At 40.2% G+C, this 15,518-nt stretch overlaps 1 protein-coding gene across 10 annotated transcripts in view; it reads right to left on the bottom strand.

Moving 5' to 3' along the window:
• Nucleotides 1–1,899: 1,899 nt before the first annotated feature.
• LOC113590512 (rho guanine nucleotide exchange factor 28) overlaps nt 1,900–15,518 on the bottom strand; it is a 26,265-nt gene continuing 12,646 nt past the window's right edge. For 2 of the 10 annotated variants that reach the window (XM_081722750.1, XM_081722751.1), the window contains exons 17-32: nt 14,682–14,745; nt 14,311–14,426; nt 13,503–13,610; nt 11,758–12,008; nt 11,476–11,601; nt 8,904–9,021; nt 8,502–8,756; nt 8,308–8,384; nt 8,021–8,217; nt 7,131–7,192; nt 6,444–6,611; nt 6,026–6,091; nt 5,820–5,923; nt 5,530–5,577; nt 5,341–5,445; nt 1,900–3,763 (exon numbers count right to left, since the gene is read on the bottom strand). In XM_081722750.1, the coding sequence (XP_081578876.1) occupies nt 3,392–3,763; nt 5,341–5,445; nt 5,530–5,577; nt 5,820–5,923; nt 6,026–6,091; nt 6,444–6,611; nt 7,131–7,192; nt 8,021–8,217; nt 8,308–8,384; nt 8,502–8,756; nt 8,904–9,021; nt 11,476–11,601; nt 11,758–12,008; nt 13,503–13,610; nt 14,311–14,426; nt 14,682–14,745 (2,237 nt within the window). In that variant the 3' untranslated portion in view covers nt 1,900–3,391. Of the gene's footprint in view, nt 3,764–5,340; nt 5,446–5,529; nt 5,578–5,819; nt 5,924–6,025; nt 6,092–6,429; nt 6,612–7,130; nt 7,193–8,020; nt 8,218–8,307; nt 8,385–8,501; nt 8,757–8,903; nt 9,022–11,475; nt 11,602–11,757; nt 12,009–13,502; nt 13,611–14,310; nt 14,427–14,681; nt 14,746–15,518 lie in introns of those variants that run through there. The other 8 variants (XM_081722755.1, XM_081722753.1, XM_081722752.1 and 5 more) reach the window with 8 other exon arrangements.

Genomic DNA, 15,518 nt, shown 5'->3' with positions numbered 1-15,518 from the left:
GGGGCTGGTCAATTTTTGGCTTTGTAGGCAAGCATCAAGATGCTTCAGATGGTGATAATTTCTTTAATGAGAAAATTATGTACATTAGAGATAACATTAAGAGTATTAACATGACATTGAGCAGCTACTTAGAGATCAGAACAACGAAGCCAAAAACGACTCTAGTATCCTTTACACCTATCCAAGAGCCAGAATTTACATCTCTGATTGAGCACTCAAAATCCTCCACTTGCTTACTAGATTCACTGCCCACACATTTTCTTAAGGAAATCCTACCTGAAGTAATTGAACCTTTACTAAATTTAATTAAATCCTCCTTAAACCTTGGCTACATTCCTAAGTCATTCAAATTAGCAGTAATCAGACCACTTATCAAAAAATCTAACCTCAATCCATGTCAGCTGTCAAACTACAGGTCCACCTCAACCCTTCCATTTATTTCCAAGATCCTAGAAAAAGCTGTAGCTCAGCAGCTAAGATCATATCTCGATCAGAACCAGATACATGAAGTCTTTTAGTCAGGGCTTAGGTCTAATCACTGTATGGAAACAGCACTAATTAAAGTAGTTAATGACCTGGTGTTGGCATCTGACCAGGGTTATGTCTCTTTGCTTATATTGCTTTATCTGACTGCAGCATTTGACACTATGGATCACATTTTACTAGATAGACTCTAAAATGTTGTTGGGATATAAGGGAATATCCCTTTCCTGGTTTAAATCTTATCTAGCTGGTTGCTACCAGTTTGTTAACATAAATGGAGACTTCTTAGCATACAACAAGGTTAGCTATGGTGCCCCATAAGGATCTGTTCTAGGGCCTTTGCTTTTTTCCTTATATATGCTACCTCTAGGTGACATTACATAAACACTGTGCTAGTTTCCACTGCTATGCTGATGATACTCAGCTATATGTTTCAGACAAACCAGAGGACATATCAGCTTAGTATTATTGACGAAGGCATAAAGGATGTCAGATACTGAATGTTGAGGAACTTTCTCTCACTTAATCCTGACAAAACAGAGGTGCTTCTATTAGACCCAGAGACAGCTAGGTCCTCACTCTCTAATTACTCAATGAACCTCAATGGTCTACCAATCACATCTTCACTAACAGTTAAAGATCTTGGAGTTATTATGGATCCCAGTCTCTCGTTCGAAGCTTATGTAAATAATATTTCTAGGACTGCCTTTCTCCACCTTAGGAACATTTCAAAGATTAGGAAAGATTAACTACTTCCCATCTTAGGTAAAGGTGTAGATCTGGGGGTCCATGGGCATTGCGAGTTATGTGATGTTATGATGCTGTCACTTCACCTCTCTTTTGTCATTTGTTTGTTGACTGAGAGCGGTGGAGTGCTGATGTTCCAGGGTGCCCTCATGTCTGTGTTTCCTTCTGGTTCTTTCCTTTTAGCTGTACTAGCATAGTTAGATCTGCTGGAGTCCATTGTTGCACATTATAGTTCTCTAATTTACACACCCTCATATCTGGACATGCCTAATAATCTAGTCTCTGTTTCTGCCAAGGTACACCTACCCCCGATGCCATGCTACGCCTACCACCCCCTGATATCCCCTGCTGTAGCCCACCACACCTCCACCCCAGCCAACTACTCTCTGTTGCTCTTAATGGGCGTTCTCTTATGGGATGTCATGATGTTACTGAGCCTCTACCCATCTCAGCTGCCATGGCTACTCCCATCAACCCCTGATGTCCCCTCCTGTAGCCCACCACATCTCCACCCTAGATAACTACTTCTCCGTTGCCCTTAATGGGCATTCTCTTGCAGGATGGGTCCCAGAAACATGTAGACCTTTGGGACAAGACTAGGACCTCTAGAAAGTTGGACTAGACTAATTGCTGTAATGTTCAGGAGGCAGAGCAGGATAGGGGGATGAGTTGCGTAAAACAGAGACTTATGTTTATTAGAACACTCAAAGACGACATAGCTTACAGGCTAGCATATGGGTAAAGATCGACAACATCCATGACTATACAAGAGACTTATATATGCACATGATAATGACACAGAACAAGGTGAGATACATTAGAGGGCGTAACCATACAAACACACACGAAGATTTTGAGGGGGAGGGGCCGTATCGTGACAGGGCCCCTCCCCAACGGCATAACTCCTGGTGCACCAGCCTATAGGGCTACAGCCCCAAAACCGATGCCAAGGTAGGAGGACCAAGCGACCCAAGCCAGCACGAGCAGAACAGAGGAACGGAAGACCAGGACAATGACAGACACACTAACAGGCACAGACACAAAGGGGGACAAACTAATCAGTACACTAAGGGTGACAGGGACAGGTACTCTATATACAGGAATAATTGAAGGTTAAGGGCCTTGATCAGGGGCCCAACAGTGAAAACATGGCAGTGGTAGGGCTTGAACCAGCAACTTTCCAAATACAAGTCAAGTACCTTAACCACTGAGCTACCACTAACCCACTGAGTTAATCCTGCCACTTCTTAATAAGACAGTAATGGAAAAACAATATCAAAGTTTGAACAATCTTACACTGGTTATGGTTACATAATAAGCAACGTCCATAAGACCTCATGCCATATATAAGGAGTTTATTCTGCAGAGAGTACGCCATTTTCAGTCTGGTTACCACCAGTGAAAAAAATCATACATACATAGAGCAGCATATAGACAAAAAAGTGAACACTCTATATCATAGTGCTGATTTATACTGGCAGCTTCATAGGATAATGATTTCATGGAATGGTTTCAGTTGGTCAAGTAAACACTTCGAGTAACTACAAGTAAACACAACTCAGGTTATGGGTTTGGTTCCCAGGGAACACATGCCTTATGATACTGATAAATATATAAGAGCCAAAAATGTAAATTATTATTAATTACTCATACACAATGAGTGAATCCTGCTCTTACAATCTCACACACAATCTATACTGCAAATTCTTAAAAGTACTAATATTAAGGTAATGGTATATTTCAACAATCTACAGATATTAGCTTCAGAATTCATGTAATGAGTGTCCACAAAATCCATTAGGGTGGGTGACACTCTACATTACAGAAATTAGTGGACTGCACAAGCAATGGGGATATGCATGTGACTCTGTCTGAAAGCACCAATCTTCATCTCATTTCAATACCAAACATAATCAAAATAATTAAAAAAATCATTGAAGTAATCCTGCCAGTGTTCAGGTCTCAAAGCCTCAGTTTTATCATCAAGGCTTAAAAACTCATTTTGAGGGAAAACAAAACAGGGGTTCATGAATTGAGTTATTCCAGTTGTGGTGAACAGAAATGTTGATTCTCTCTTGTTAATTCTCATTGTTAGGCCTCTCTGTTTGCATTTGTTGAAAGCAATGGAGTGTGACACAAACATACACTTCCCCATGCAATATCATTTCTCCAGTGAGACGACAACGGAGAGGCTCCTTTGGCGATCGTTCTGGTTGTGCTGGGCGAGGCTCAGCCTCCTCTCCAGGCACTCCCTCTCCCTCCGCACTCTCTTCTCCTCCTGCTGCAGCCTCCTCCTCTCACGCGCCACCCTCACCTCCTCATCTCTCAGAATGTCCAGACTCTCCTGAAACTCCTGTTGCTCGGCTTCCAGGATCTCCCTCTCCTTCTTTATCCTTTCCATCTCATCAGTGTGCTCCTTCTTTTTCTGTTCCACTTCTGTGTAGGACCTGCAGGCTGGACTGCCTTCCTCATGGGGCTCAGCAGACCTCTGCATGGGGAGAGCAGGCGCAGACCAGCAAACAGGACAACAGAACTGCAAATGTACAAAAAATACATCTGTTTTTCAGCAAACCTTTGTGGAGGTTTGCCGTGGAGGCAGAGAGTAATGTTCTGGAATTTCATTGGAAATTTTGTCATATCCAAAGTGTTGCTAGATAAATGATTATCATGCCAGGAGGTCTTTGTGTTTCATTTAACATGAAGGAGTAGTCTCAAATGTTGTGCATAGTATACTAAAATTTTTCAAGTAGTGTTGTCATTAAAACTAATGAAATTCATTTTACAGAGGCACACAACACATTTGCAGTTACTGCATCTGGAAATTTCACTAGTAAGTAGATAAGTCCAAAGCTCTTAAGAAGGGCAATTCTTCTTCTCTGCATTTCCTAATCATTTTCACACTGTATCCTTGAACTTCATATTCATATTGAGAACTGTATGCAATAGCATTCTTTCCCATTCTGTTCATATTTTAACAGTCACACTAGAGGCAAAAGTGTCTCTGCCATATCCTGGAAATGCAATACCAAATGGTGACCCAGCACTTTGAAAATGTGATCTAAATGTTATGGCTTGCTATAACATCTAAATGTTATGCTATGACACTAGTATTGCCCTTCTTAAGAGCTTACTCAACATTTTAAATGCTATGGCTTCATTTATTTTTTATAACTCAGTGTAAAGTTTACTCAACAACATATTACAGCTGTATTGTGTAACATGGTCTCAAACCCAGGTCAGCTGGATGATGATACCAACAGCCTACTGGGTGAACAACCACACTCTAACAATGGTGGGCCCGTTTTCTGAACAGTTAGAGCTTGGGTCAGGTAAAACAAAAGGAAAAACTAAACACCACGCCAAACGTGGAAAAAAGGGAGAGCAAAAGGACACCAGGGGAAGAAATGGCAATCCCGATGCACTGGGGAAAACTCAAACTAAAACTTCCCAAACAAAACCAGAAAACGGGGAGGAACTTGAATGGCTAAGGGAAGCCTCCGGAGAGAGACAGACTCAAGAGGGGAAAACTGGAGAGAGGAGGGGACGTGTGAAAACACAGACATCCTCGCAGCACAGAAGTGAGGTGTAGCACAAGAGCTCACAGACCTCAATACCTTAAGTTACCGGCTAGGAGCTTGACTCAGAACTTTGGCAAAGACCTACCACTGAATGACTGGTTCACTGGGCTTACACAAAGTCTAGCCCAGCTGTTGGGTGTTAGGTCTGATTAGTGGCGTGGTTGACTCAAGGCCTCCCTCTGGTATTCAGAAGGGGCCTCGGCCTGCTCCCAACCCTTACACATTTAGGGTGTACTCAGTGTACTCAAATTTGGATGAATTTGCTGAGACACCAATGGAAAACGTTGACAGTGAAGTCAAACTGCTCTGGTAACACCATACACAGCTACTGCTCCTGAAATAAATTTGTGGTGTGTTGAATTTAGAATAAACAATGTGTATACAATCTCTGCTTTTCACTCAGATTGTACCACATTTCCATGGTGGTACATTGACTGCCAATTATGGAACTATAGCCAGTTTATGCCAAATTACTGCTAAACATGGTATTCTAGAATTGTTGCACTTGAGGACTGCACTCTATCACACCCACCTTCCCATCACCATAATCACTGACAAACCATGAAGGTAAGGCTTCATCCTCCATAATGAGAAGTTTCTGAACTTCAAAGAAGCTGTCCAGGATAGTCACAGCAGCCTGAAAGTTGCAATACTTAAATATTTATCTTCCCCCCAACACACACAAATTCTAAATTAAACAAAGTAAAACACATTGTCTTGCCTGTAGGCTGTATAGTATCTGGGCTAAACTTTGAACAGTCTTCAACACCTAGTGTGAGGGGAGGAAAAGAGAGTGTGTAAGTAAGAAACAAAGTGCCTGCTAGCTTTACTCTTTTAGTGGTCCTCTAAAAATGGGGTTCTCAACTCCAGATCTGGGACACACTACCCAGCAAGTTGAAATGAATCAGTTTTTGAAAATTGTCAGAAAGTATTGATGTTACCAGAAATTAAGTGCAGGAAAGCAAGAAGTAATAATAATAATAATAGCTGTAGTTGTAGTTATTATTATACCTTAAAGCGAATCTGGTTGGTGCTGATTGCTGGAGCCAAAGTAACAGGTTCCACCCTTTTTAGAAGATTTTTCTTGCTCATAGTAGACATGTTCAGTTCCTCTGCTGATTGGGGAATTAAAACGTATTTAAGTAGCTTGTTGTGATTGATTGATACAACAAAATGTAAAAACATTACATTTAATACTGTGCCTTCTGCTCACTCACCTTCCTGAATGAAAATGTCATGGTTACAGGATAGCCAAGGCATCAAGGCCCCTGCCAGTTTTACCACTGTAAAGCAGGAGGTGGAAAGGGAGAGAGTGGGTGGCAGAGAGGGTAGGGTAGGAGGGAAAGACATGAAGAGAAGGGGAATAGGGGGAAGAGAGGAAGGAAGAGAGAGAGAGGAGAAAACAAAGACTATTTCAATTGCGTTAGTACTTATACTTGTTCATTTCCTAACGAATAAGCACTATGGTCATGACATATGCTTTCATTCAGGACCATTAACATCAGACCACAGGTCACTTTCAATACAGTTCAGATTAATTCAAGTCAGTCCTCTTCAGTTCGGTTTTATTTCAATGATGCCTTATAGTAGACAGGGTCAGAAAGTGGCTGCATTAAAACACCTCTACGTTGTTACCCTCTCTCTGTGCATCGCTTAGCAGACTGGAGCCTTGGGGTCTGTTATATGGGTGGGGCTGCACAAGTAAGTGGCAGGGAGTTAAAGTTAGTCCTCCCATCTTAGTATATAGCCGCAACTTTTCATCCAGAGCAGCACACATCTGTAGATCCAAAGAGAACAGAGCATCTACTCCCAGACCACACACACACACACACACACACACACACACACACAAACTCCTTTAGATATCTCTAATGGGACTGGCACAGTGAGGTCAACAATGTTATTTTTGATAGCAAAACATTAGCACCAAATATCCTTGAGACACTGAATCATCAAAGCACCTATATTTTTTTTTGTGTATATTCCTGATATTGAGGGATGCTCAACATTTATATAACAGTTTATTCTCAAGAAGAGTTTTAAATAACAATTTTGACTCCATTGTGAGTGTATAGACTAATGAATGGATAGATGGATTGACTGTTGAATGAATGGATGGACTAAAGAATAGATGGATGGACTTGTGGATGGCTGGATGGCCTGATGAATAAATAAAGTCATTGATAAATAGGACGGACAGATGAATGGATAGACATATGGACTGATGAACAGATGGATGAACTGAAGAATGGATGGATGAATTGAAAGTTGAAAGTAGATGGACTGATGAACAGGTGAATAGACTAATTAATGGAAGGATACCTTGTAGCATGTGTATTTTCTTGCTTTTCAGCTCCTCGTTATGCTTCATCTCATGATCAGGACTAAAGCAAAAAATACAATTTGATTTCTCTACTTTAAGGTAGATATGTTTAAAAGCATACAATGCAATTCAGGAGTTAGACGATAGTAAAACTTCAATGCATTTCAGTTGGAATACTACATTAGCTTTGACAGACTAGACTAGACTATGTGCCTGTATGCAGAAAAAAAAAAACATGCTTTGTTATGTGTTGAAAACCCATTTAAAGTTTTGCTGCAACGAATTCTGACATAGAGGTATGACAACCAACGGAGTGAAAGGGATGGGCAGGTACAAAGTCCCCAGAAAACTGAGATTAAGGAGAGACTAGTCAACCTGCAAGGGTGCATATTTATGCTCAAGACCTGCATGTTTTTGCATCTACCATGCTATCTTTGTGGTGTCTAGTGTATAGGTAGCCTAAGGGGGAACTTTCAGTGATTTGAAGGTGTCTGTTAGTCATGCTGAAAAATGATTTGTGTTTTCCTCTATATGCATTCAGCTCTCCCACCATTGTTGTGTAAGTGACAGCATGTTAGCACTCACAAACACTCAATATACCATGAGCACCATTACCTTATAAAATGTGCTCAAATTTGTTTTTCACGAAAAATATCAAAATTATTGGCATGAAATGGAGGCCTTTTTCAACGGCAAGCTCTCATGAGCTGGGAAAGCGCATAGCTAGGGTCAAAAGTTTAAGTGTAAGAAAATAATTAAAATTCCCAAAATAGCTACAGAAAATTTTGAATTCCTACAACTCCACTGTGCTGGTTTAATAAACTGTTTCATCAAATGAATTGAGCATGTTCTCTCAGACTGTCTTTATCTGTGTCTTGTAAAAACACACCTCTCAGCAGCTTGTTGCAGCAGTGTGAACCAAATGTTGCGTTCCTCCTGACTTGTTGTGTGAATCTCGTACATCTCAGGACCGACAGAGTAGTCATTGCTTATCAGAAACAATCCCCGCTCCTGATTGGCTATCTCTCTCAAAATTAGACCTTGTAATGGCACCATAGATGGCTTCTGCTCCTGAAGGAGCAAACACTAAACACACTCAGAATAAATGTTGCAGGAAAAACATGTGTGATTAAAAAAAAGCAGTGTGTGATTACAGTGTGTGTTTGGACTAGGTACCAAAGCAGCAAATGTGAACTTCTGTTCTTTTTCTTGAAGGAACACCAGGATGTCTGTGAGCAGAAGGGCGAGGACATCTAGAGGCAGTAGGAGATTACCAAATGATTTGGAAATTATTAAAAATGTAATAGCACAACGACTCACATAACCCTTCATCATCCCATCTCATAGCGCACAAACACATTGCATGCTACCTCTTAGTCTGCCAGATGTAGTTCTGCATGCGAGTGTAGAAGCATATGTTAGTGTCTGTGGTGTATTCTGGAGGATCTGCTTGCTGAAGATTTCTCCGTTCTTCAGCCTGGTGCAGCTCTTGGCATCTAGACGGCTGATGATTTCCTCTAGCTGCTGCGCTCGCTGAGACTCACTCACATGAAGCTCTACACCTGCCAACACACCCCGCAGCCCTTCCAGCGCTGCTGAAATCTCGTAGTGCTCAACACTGCCATCTATAGGGGTGGAGGCCCATACTCCTTTTGGCTGGACAGAAACATATCCCTTGCCAGTACATATATTAATTATAAAAGTATGTTTTGTGTTTATATTTCAAATTCACCCTCACATATAATTTCAACAAATCTCGGTACATGTTTTACCTTCACTATACAGAAGCAGTCTCTCTAGCAGAATTGGGTACTTGGTTATTCTTTGTGTAATCAGCAGAAGAAACTCTGGGATTTCTCTTCGTTTAATAACAGAGTTACTACTCTGCTGCTAAAAACAAAAAAGCATCCTTGTTACCAGTAATTTGGGTACCAGCCAACAGAATTATAGACATTTATCTATGAATTCTAGTTCCAGTAGCCACATAGAATGTTAAGATAATACACTGCCTGGCCAAAAAAAAAAAGGTCACCACCTGGATTTAACTAAGCAAATAAGTAAGAGTTTCCCTTTGGATAATTACTGCATGGGTGATTATGTTTCAGCTGGCAACAAGTTATTTAACCCTAATTGATGCAGTGAGTACCTTCTCCTTTGTTAAAAAACCATGTCAAAAGACACATCCTGTTGTCGTGGAAATTATGTTAATCTGTTTCAGAAGGGTCAAATTATTGGCATGCATCAAGCAGAGAAAACATCTAAGGAGATTGCTGAAACTACTAAAATTGGGTTAAGAACTGTCCAACACATTATTAAAAAGTGGAAGGACAGTGGGCAAACATCATTTTCCAGGAATGAATGTGGTCAGAAAAAAATCTTGAATGATCATGATCAGCAATCACTTAAATGTGTTGTGTAATCAAATCGTAGAAAAACAACAGTAGAACTCAGGGATATGTTTAATAGTGAAAGTAAGAGCATTTCCACATGCACAATGCGAAGGGAACTCAAAGGATTTGGATTAAACAGCCACTTATCAGTGAGGCTAACCATCAAAAACTGCTTCAATTTGCTAGAGTGTAAGGGTTGGCACCAGGCTGAGGCCCCCTCCGGCTACCAGAGGGAGGCCTCGAGTCAACCACACTACTAATCAGGCTTGATGCCCAACAGCTGGGCTAGAGCTATAAAAGCCCAGTGACCCAGTCATTCAGTGCTGGGTCTATGCTAAAGTTTTTAACCAAGCTCCTAGCCGGTAACTTAAGGTATTGAGGCCTGTGAGCCCTTGTGCTACACCTCATTTCTTCCCTGCGAGGGTGTCGGTGTTTTTACATATCCCCTGCCCTCTCCAGTTTTCCCCTCTCGAGTCTGTCTCTCTCCTGAAGCTTCCCTTAGCCATTAAAGTTCTTCCCCGGTTTCTGGTTTTGTTTGGGAAGTTTTAGTTTGGTTTTCCCCAGTGCATCGGGGTTGCCAATCTTCCTGTGGTGTCCTTTGTTTTCCCTTTTTTCCATGCTCAGCATGGCGTTTAGTTTTTCCTTTTATTTTTCCTGACCCAAGATCTAACTGTTGTGCACACTGGCCCACCATCATTAGAGTGTGGTTGCTCACCCAGTAGGCTGTCAGTGTCATCACCTAGCTGACCTGGGTTTGAGCCTACCTTACATAGGGAGCATAAGGACTGGACTCTGGAGCAATGGAAGAAGGTCATGTGGTCTGATGAGTCCACACTTACCCTGTTCCATAGTGATGGGCACATCAGGGTAAGAAAAGAGGCAGCTGAAGTGATGCACACATCATGCCTACTACCTACCGTACAAGCCTGTGGGAGCGGTGCTATGACATGGGGTTGCTGCAGTTGGTCAGGTCTAGGTTCAGCAATGTTATGTGCCCAAAGAATGAGGTCAGCTGAATATACTGAACAACCAGGTTATTCCATCAATAGATTTTTTCTTCCCTGATGACACGGGCATATTCCAAGATGACAATGCCAGGATCCATCAGGCTCAAATTGTGAAAGAGTGGTTCAGAGAGCATTAGACACCATTTTCACACATGGATTGGCCACCACAGAGTCCAGACCTGAACCCCACTGAGAATTTTTGGGATGCGCTGGAGAACACTTTGTGCAGTGGTCCAAATCTCCCATCATCAATACAAGATCTTGGGGGAAAATTAATGCAACTCTGGACAGAAATAAATGTTGTGACATTGCAGAAGCTTGTGGAAATTACGCCACAGCGAATGCATGCCATAATCAAAGCTAAAGGCGGTCCAACTAAATATTAGAGTGTGTGAGCTTTTCTTTTGGCCATGCAGGTAGAGAAGGCAGAGAAGGTATAAATCCAACTCTCTGAGTAAGAGAGCTATGTGTCATCAGTAGCAAATGTACTTTGGCTGTCAGTAGTTATCATAAAGGTCTTTTGCAGAATCTTTTGCACCTTTAATTATGGTTTTGATGTCAACTGTAATACAACATTGAAAACATCTCTTTTCGGTCTAAAGTGCAAGTTTAGAGACACTAAGTAATATGGCTGCATGGGAGGGGCGGACCAGGTTTTGACTGACAGCTAAGGTACCCTTAATTTGCTAATTGGTTACTGACTTGTTATTTCTTTACCAATTTGCTAATCAGATCACTACACACTGAATGGTAGAGAAAAAGGGGCATGGTTGCAACCCAACAAGTTCTCTATACAAAGGCACACAGGTTTCCACACTACTTACTTGACATGCTCAGAATTTCACATTATACCCTATTGGTCAGACATGACATGAAACAAATAAGTTACAAAAGCTAGGTGTCACTCTGGAACAGCTGAAGTGCAAGTGTGCATCTGATGAACTCACTCTGAGAAAAACCTGTAGCTTTCTGTTGCTCTGCTGTAGTTGCTTATAAACTTTGAGTGCTTCTGAATGTCTACTGCAGAAATCTCCATAAAGCTCTGTTAAATGAGTTCCAAGAAGACCTGAGAACTATATACACACACACACACACACACACACACACACACACACACACACACACACACACACACACACACACACACACATTAAGCATGTGTTGGTAAAGATCAATCAATATTTATATTTGTTATTCAACTGCAAAACTGTTGTTTAAGCCACACCCACTTGCTGCAACAGCACATCACCAATTCTTTGGATGACATAGTTCCTGTGGTTTTCAGAAGTGGTGGAATCCTGCTGCCGCATCTCCATGGCAGTGAGGAAATTTCGGTGGAGTTTGATTAGCTCATCCAAGTTTGGGAAAATCTGGCCAATCACATCCTCTTCAAGCTGCACTTCTTCCAATAAACCACGCCTCAAAACCTCAATCATGACTGTGAGAGTCTGAACATGATGAAATTCTGTCTGCATCAACTCTGTAAAACACAAAACTATCATAGGTCAGACAAAAAAACAACAACAACAACAAAAAAAACACTGACATAAAACGAGCCTAAAAATACATTTTTGACCAGTATGCTTTTGACCATAATATCTGACTAGTAAAATACTGCTTACTGGAAGTTCAATTAACTGTTCAACAGCAACATGCTATGGTAAACCTTGCTATGGTAAATGGAGTACCTCAAGGTGGTAAATGTATTCTAATGTGGCAAAAATGGTATTACCTGACAGATAATGATCACATTCGCAATTTAAAACAAAACACTCGAAAAATAGAATGTAAATGGTGCCACACTAAGCTTGTAGTCTTCCATCTTGCCTGGAAGGAGAGTCATTTCAAGTATAGAAAAGCACTTATTACATCTCTCAACCCTAATAGAAAATAACAAAAATAATCCTAGATTTCTTTTTAGTACAATTGCATATCTAACTAAGAATAAAACTGACACCAATGCTCAGAATATAACATCACATAGTAGTAATGAGTTCATGAATTTCTTTAATAAGAAAATTAAGCACATTAGAGATAACATTTAAGAGCATTAACATGATATCAGGCAGCTACTTAGAGATCAGAACAACGAAGCCAAAAATAACTCTAGAATCCTTTACACAACAATCCAAGAGCCAGAACTTACATCTCTGATCTCGCGCTCAAAACTTGCTTACTAGACTCACTGCCCACACATTTTCTTAAGAAAATACAAGTAAAATTTTGTATTGATTATAAAATACTTCTAATAACCTGCAAAGTACTGAATGGTCTTGCCCGACAGTACCTTAGAGAACTCTTAGTGCATTACAATCCAATACATCTGCTTAGATCAAAAGGTGCAGGCTCTTTACTAGTACCTCTTTACTTTACTTGTCTACCCTCTTCAGAAGCATTTATTAATTTCATCAAGCATTGAAAGTTTGCAGGTGACAGTGTCTGCACAGTGCCAGTAGGTTGTAAGCGTTGTCTCTTTTCAGTTAATGAATAGGGTCTCTATGCCATTGACATTGACATTTTTTTGTAGTATCCTAGTAGAAAAGTAATACTAAGAAGCCAAATAAAACAATTCAGACACTGCTATTCCAGGCTCAGTAGGTCTATGACCAAGAATACATCTGTGTATTACATTTACATTTACAGCATTAAGCAGATGTTCTTATCCAGAGTGGCATACAAAAGTGCTTTGTCATTTACTCATAGAGTGTATTCTAGCCAGTACAGTATGTTACAGTTCAAGATACCATTGAATTAGAATATCAATGCTGATACCTAGAAGTGCAAAACACATGTAAGCTCTGTCTCAGAAAATGATAACTGCAGTAATAAATAATACCCTACAATAAGTACTAACATTTCAGTTATTCAACATAGGTGCAATAATAATATTTGATAGTTATTTATATAATTAAATAATTTCCAAATTGGCCAGGAATATTATCTTGGATATTATGTATTATGTAAGGTAACTGACCATAGATAACTTCCTGTTTCTTGACTTCCTGTGTGTTCAGTGTGTTAGTGAACTGTATATCCACCACAGCTGTCCATGATGCTGCTGTGTAATCTAGTGGTGCAGAAGCTGTGGAATGACAGAAATTTTGGCAAAACATTATTTGAATGTTCACACATAAGGATTTATTTAAAAAATATGAAACTCGTTTAAAAAAAGAGAAAAAGTGAAAATTCATGTTATTCCATAAATAGATGTGTTTACGTGCAATGCTTTCCAAAAGATCATTCACTGCTTCAATACCCACAATTCTCCACTAGCTGCATCAGTCAGCTTTGCATTTCTTTAAGACATTCCCTTTAACATCCTAATGTAAACTCTTAGAGCATGCCCTAAACATGTACCCTATTCACAAAGAAAAGTATTTGAGAACTATTACTATCCTTCATATTTATCCTTCAGCAAATAATTACTGTAAGGTTTAATGTTTGCTTTAGGATTTTATCTTGCTGAAGGATGAAGTGCTGCCCAAACAGTAATAATGTTGATGAAATGGCATGTCTCTGAAATAAAGCAAAACACAAAGCCATGTATTGTTTCATTTCAGATCCAATGTGGAATGCAGAGCCAAAAAACAGGGATTGAACTATTAACGTCCAATACCCACAACAATGGAGATTCCTAAACTGCAGAGGTTTGTGAAACCTAGTGGAGTGATATGCAGTAAAAATATACTTATGCAATGTAATTTCAATTTGTCACATACTGCATTTCACATAGATGTCTATTATGTGATTGTGCATTCGTAACCAAAATATGACCTTCTCACCTGTGCTTTGAGCCAATTTGCAAGTTGTAGAAAGGTTTGTCAGCGACTCTCCAATTAGAGACCATGTTTTCTTCATAGTGTTCTCATGACCACGCCCCTCACTGTTACTTCGCCTCCTACAGCAAACATACAAACATCAGAGACATAATTTGTCCCATTCATGAATACCGAATAGTGTAGCATTTACTCTCTTGTTGGTTAAGCCTTGAAGGTCTGTAATCTATTACCTAAATAAGTGACCCAGTAACAGTTCATTCTGCAGGTGATACACATACACACACAAACACACACACACACACACACACACACACACACACACACACACACACACACACACACACACACACACACACACACACACACACACACACCTATGTCGCCCAAAGTTGTTGTGGCTGTTGACAAGCAGAGATGGAGAACTGTGGCTTGATGAACCTGAGTGAAAGAGAATATAGATCATCACATGATGAGATCACAATAATTGCACAAACTCTTACATCCCATTGGCTGTCATGTCCACATGACTGTCCTAACAGCTGCATAGTCCAAAAACAATTTGAAGGGAACCAAAACAAAATTCTGTTCTCTTTCATGGCCTGCCCAACTTCATCAAAGCTGTTTCCTTTTCTCCATCACTTCCTTTTCCCTTTTCCACTCCTCAATATGTGAGTCAGAGATGCCAAAGCAGACACAGAAAAGAAAGGAAAAAGATCAGAGATCTTAAAGAGAAGCAGTATGTGGTAGAGAAGCAGTATGTGGTATGTCTGCTGTGTCTGACAACCCTCAAAGCAGAGCCAAACACCTCAAAATACACCTATAGCAAATGTAGGAAATTTTAATCTTGTCACATTGATTATTTTTATGTTTAATAACTAGCGATAGAGGGTAACTGCAAGTATAACTGAATATGATGTTTAGCTTTTGTTTTTGTAGAATGTGAAATATGTTGACATCATTGTTGTCATGCTGTTTGTCACAAAACACAAATGAATTTTTTTTTTAAGAAGGAAATGAATGTATTTCTTATAAGGAAACTGGGCTGGCTACTGAGTTCACTGAAACTGTGGGATGAAGCTGAAGAGGAGAGTGCACCAAATATTTTGCTTCGCCCACCTCATTATTACATTACACCAGTATGGCACATGACATCTGCCAGAAACAGAAATTATCCAGTATGTTTCAAGATGCAGAAGCTCTGACTGCCAAAG

Source organism: Electrophorus electricus, chromosome 11 (assembly GCF_041902795.1).
Source record: "Electrophorus electricus isolate QZ-2024a chromosome 11, ASM4190279v1, whole genome shotgun sequence".
Taxonomy (NCBI): Eukaryota; Metazoa; Chordata; class Actinopteri; order Gymnotiformes; family Gymnotidae; genus Electrophorus; species Electrophorus electricus.
This window is presented reverse-complemented; position numbering and strand designations above follow the sequence as displayed.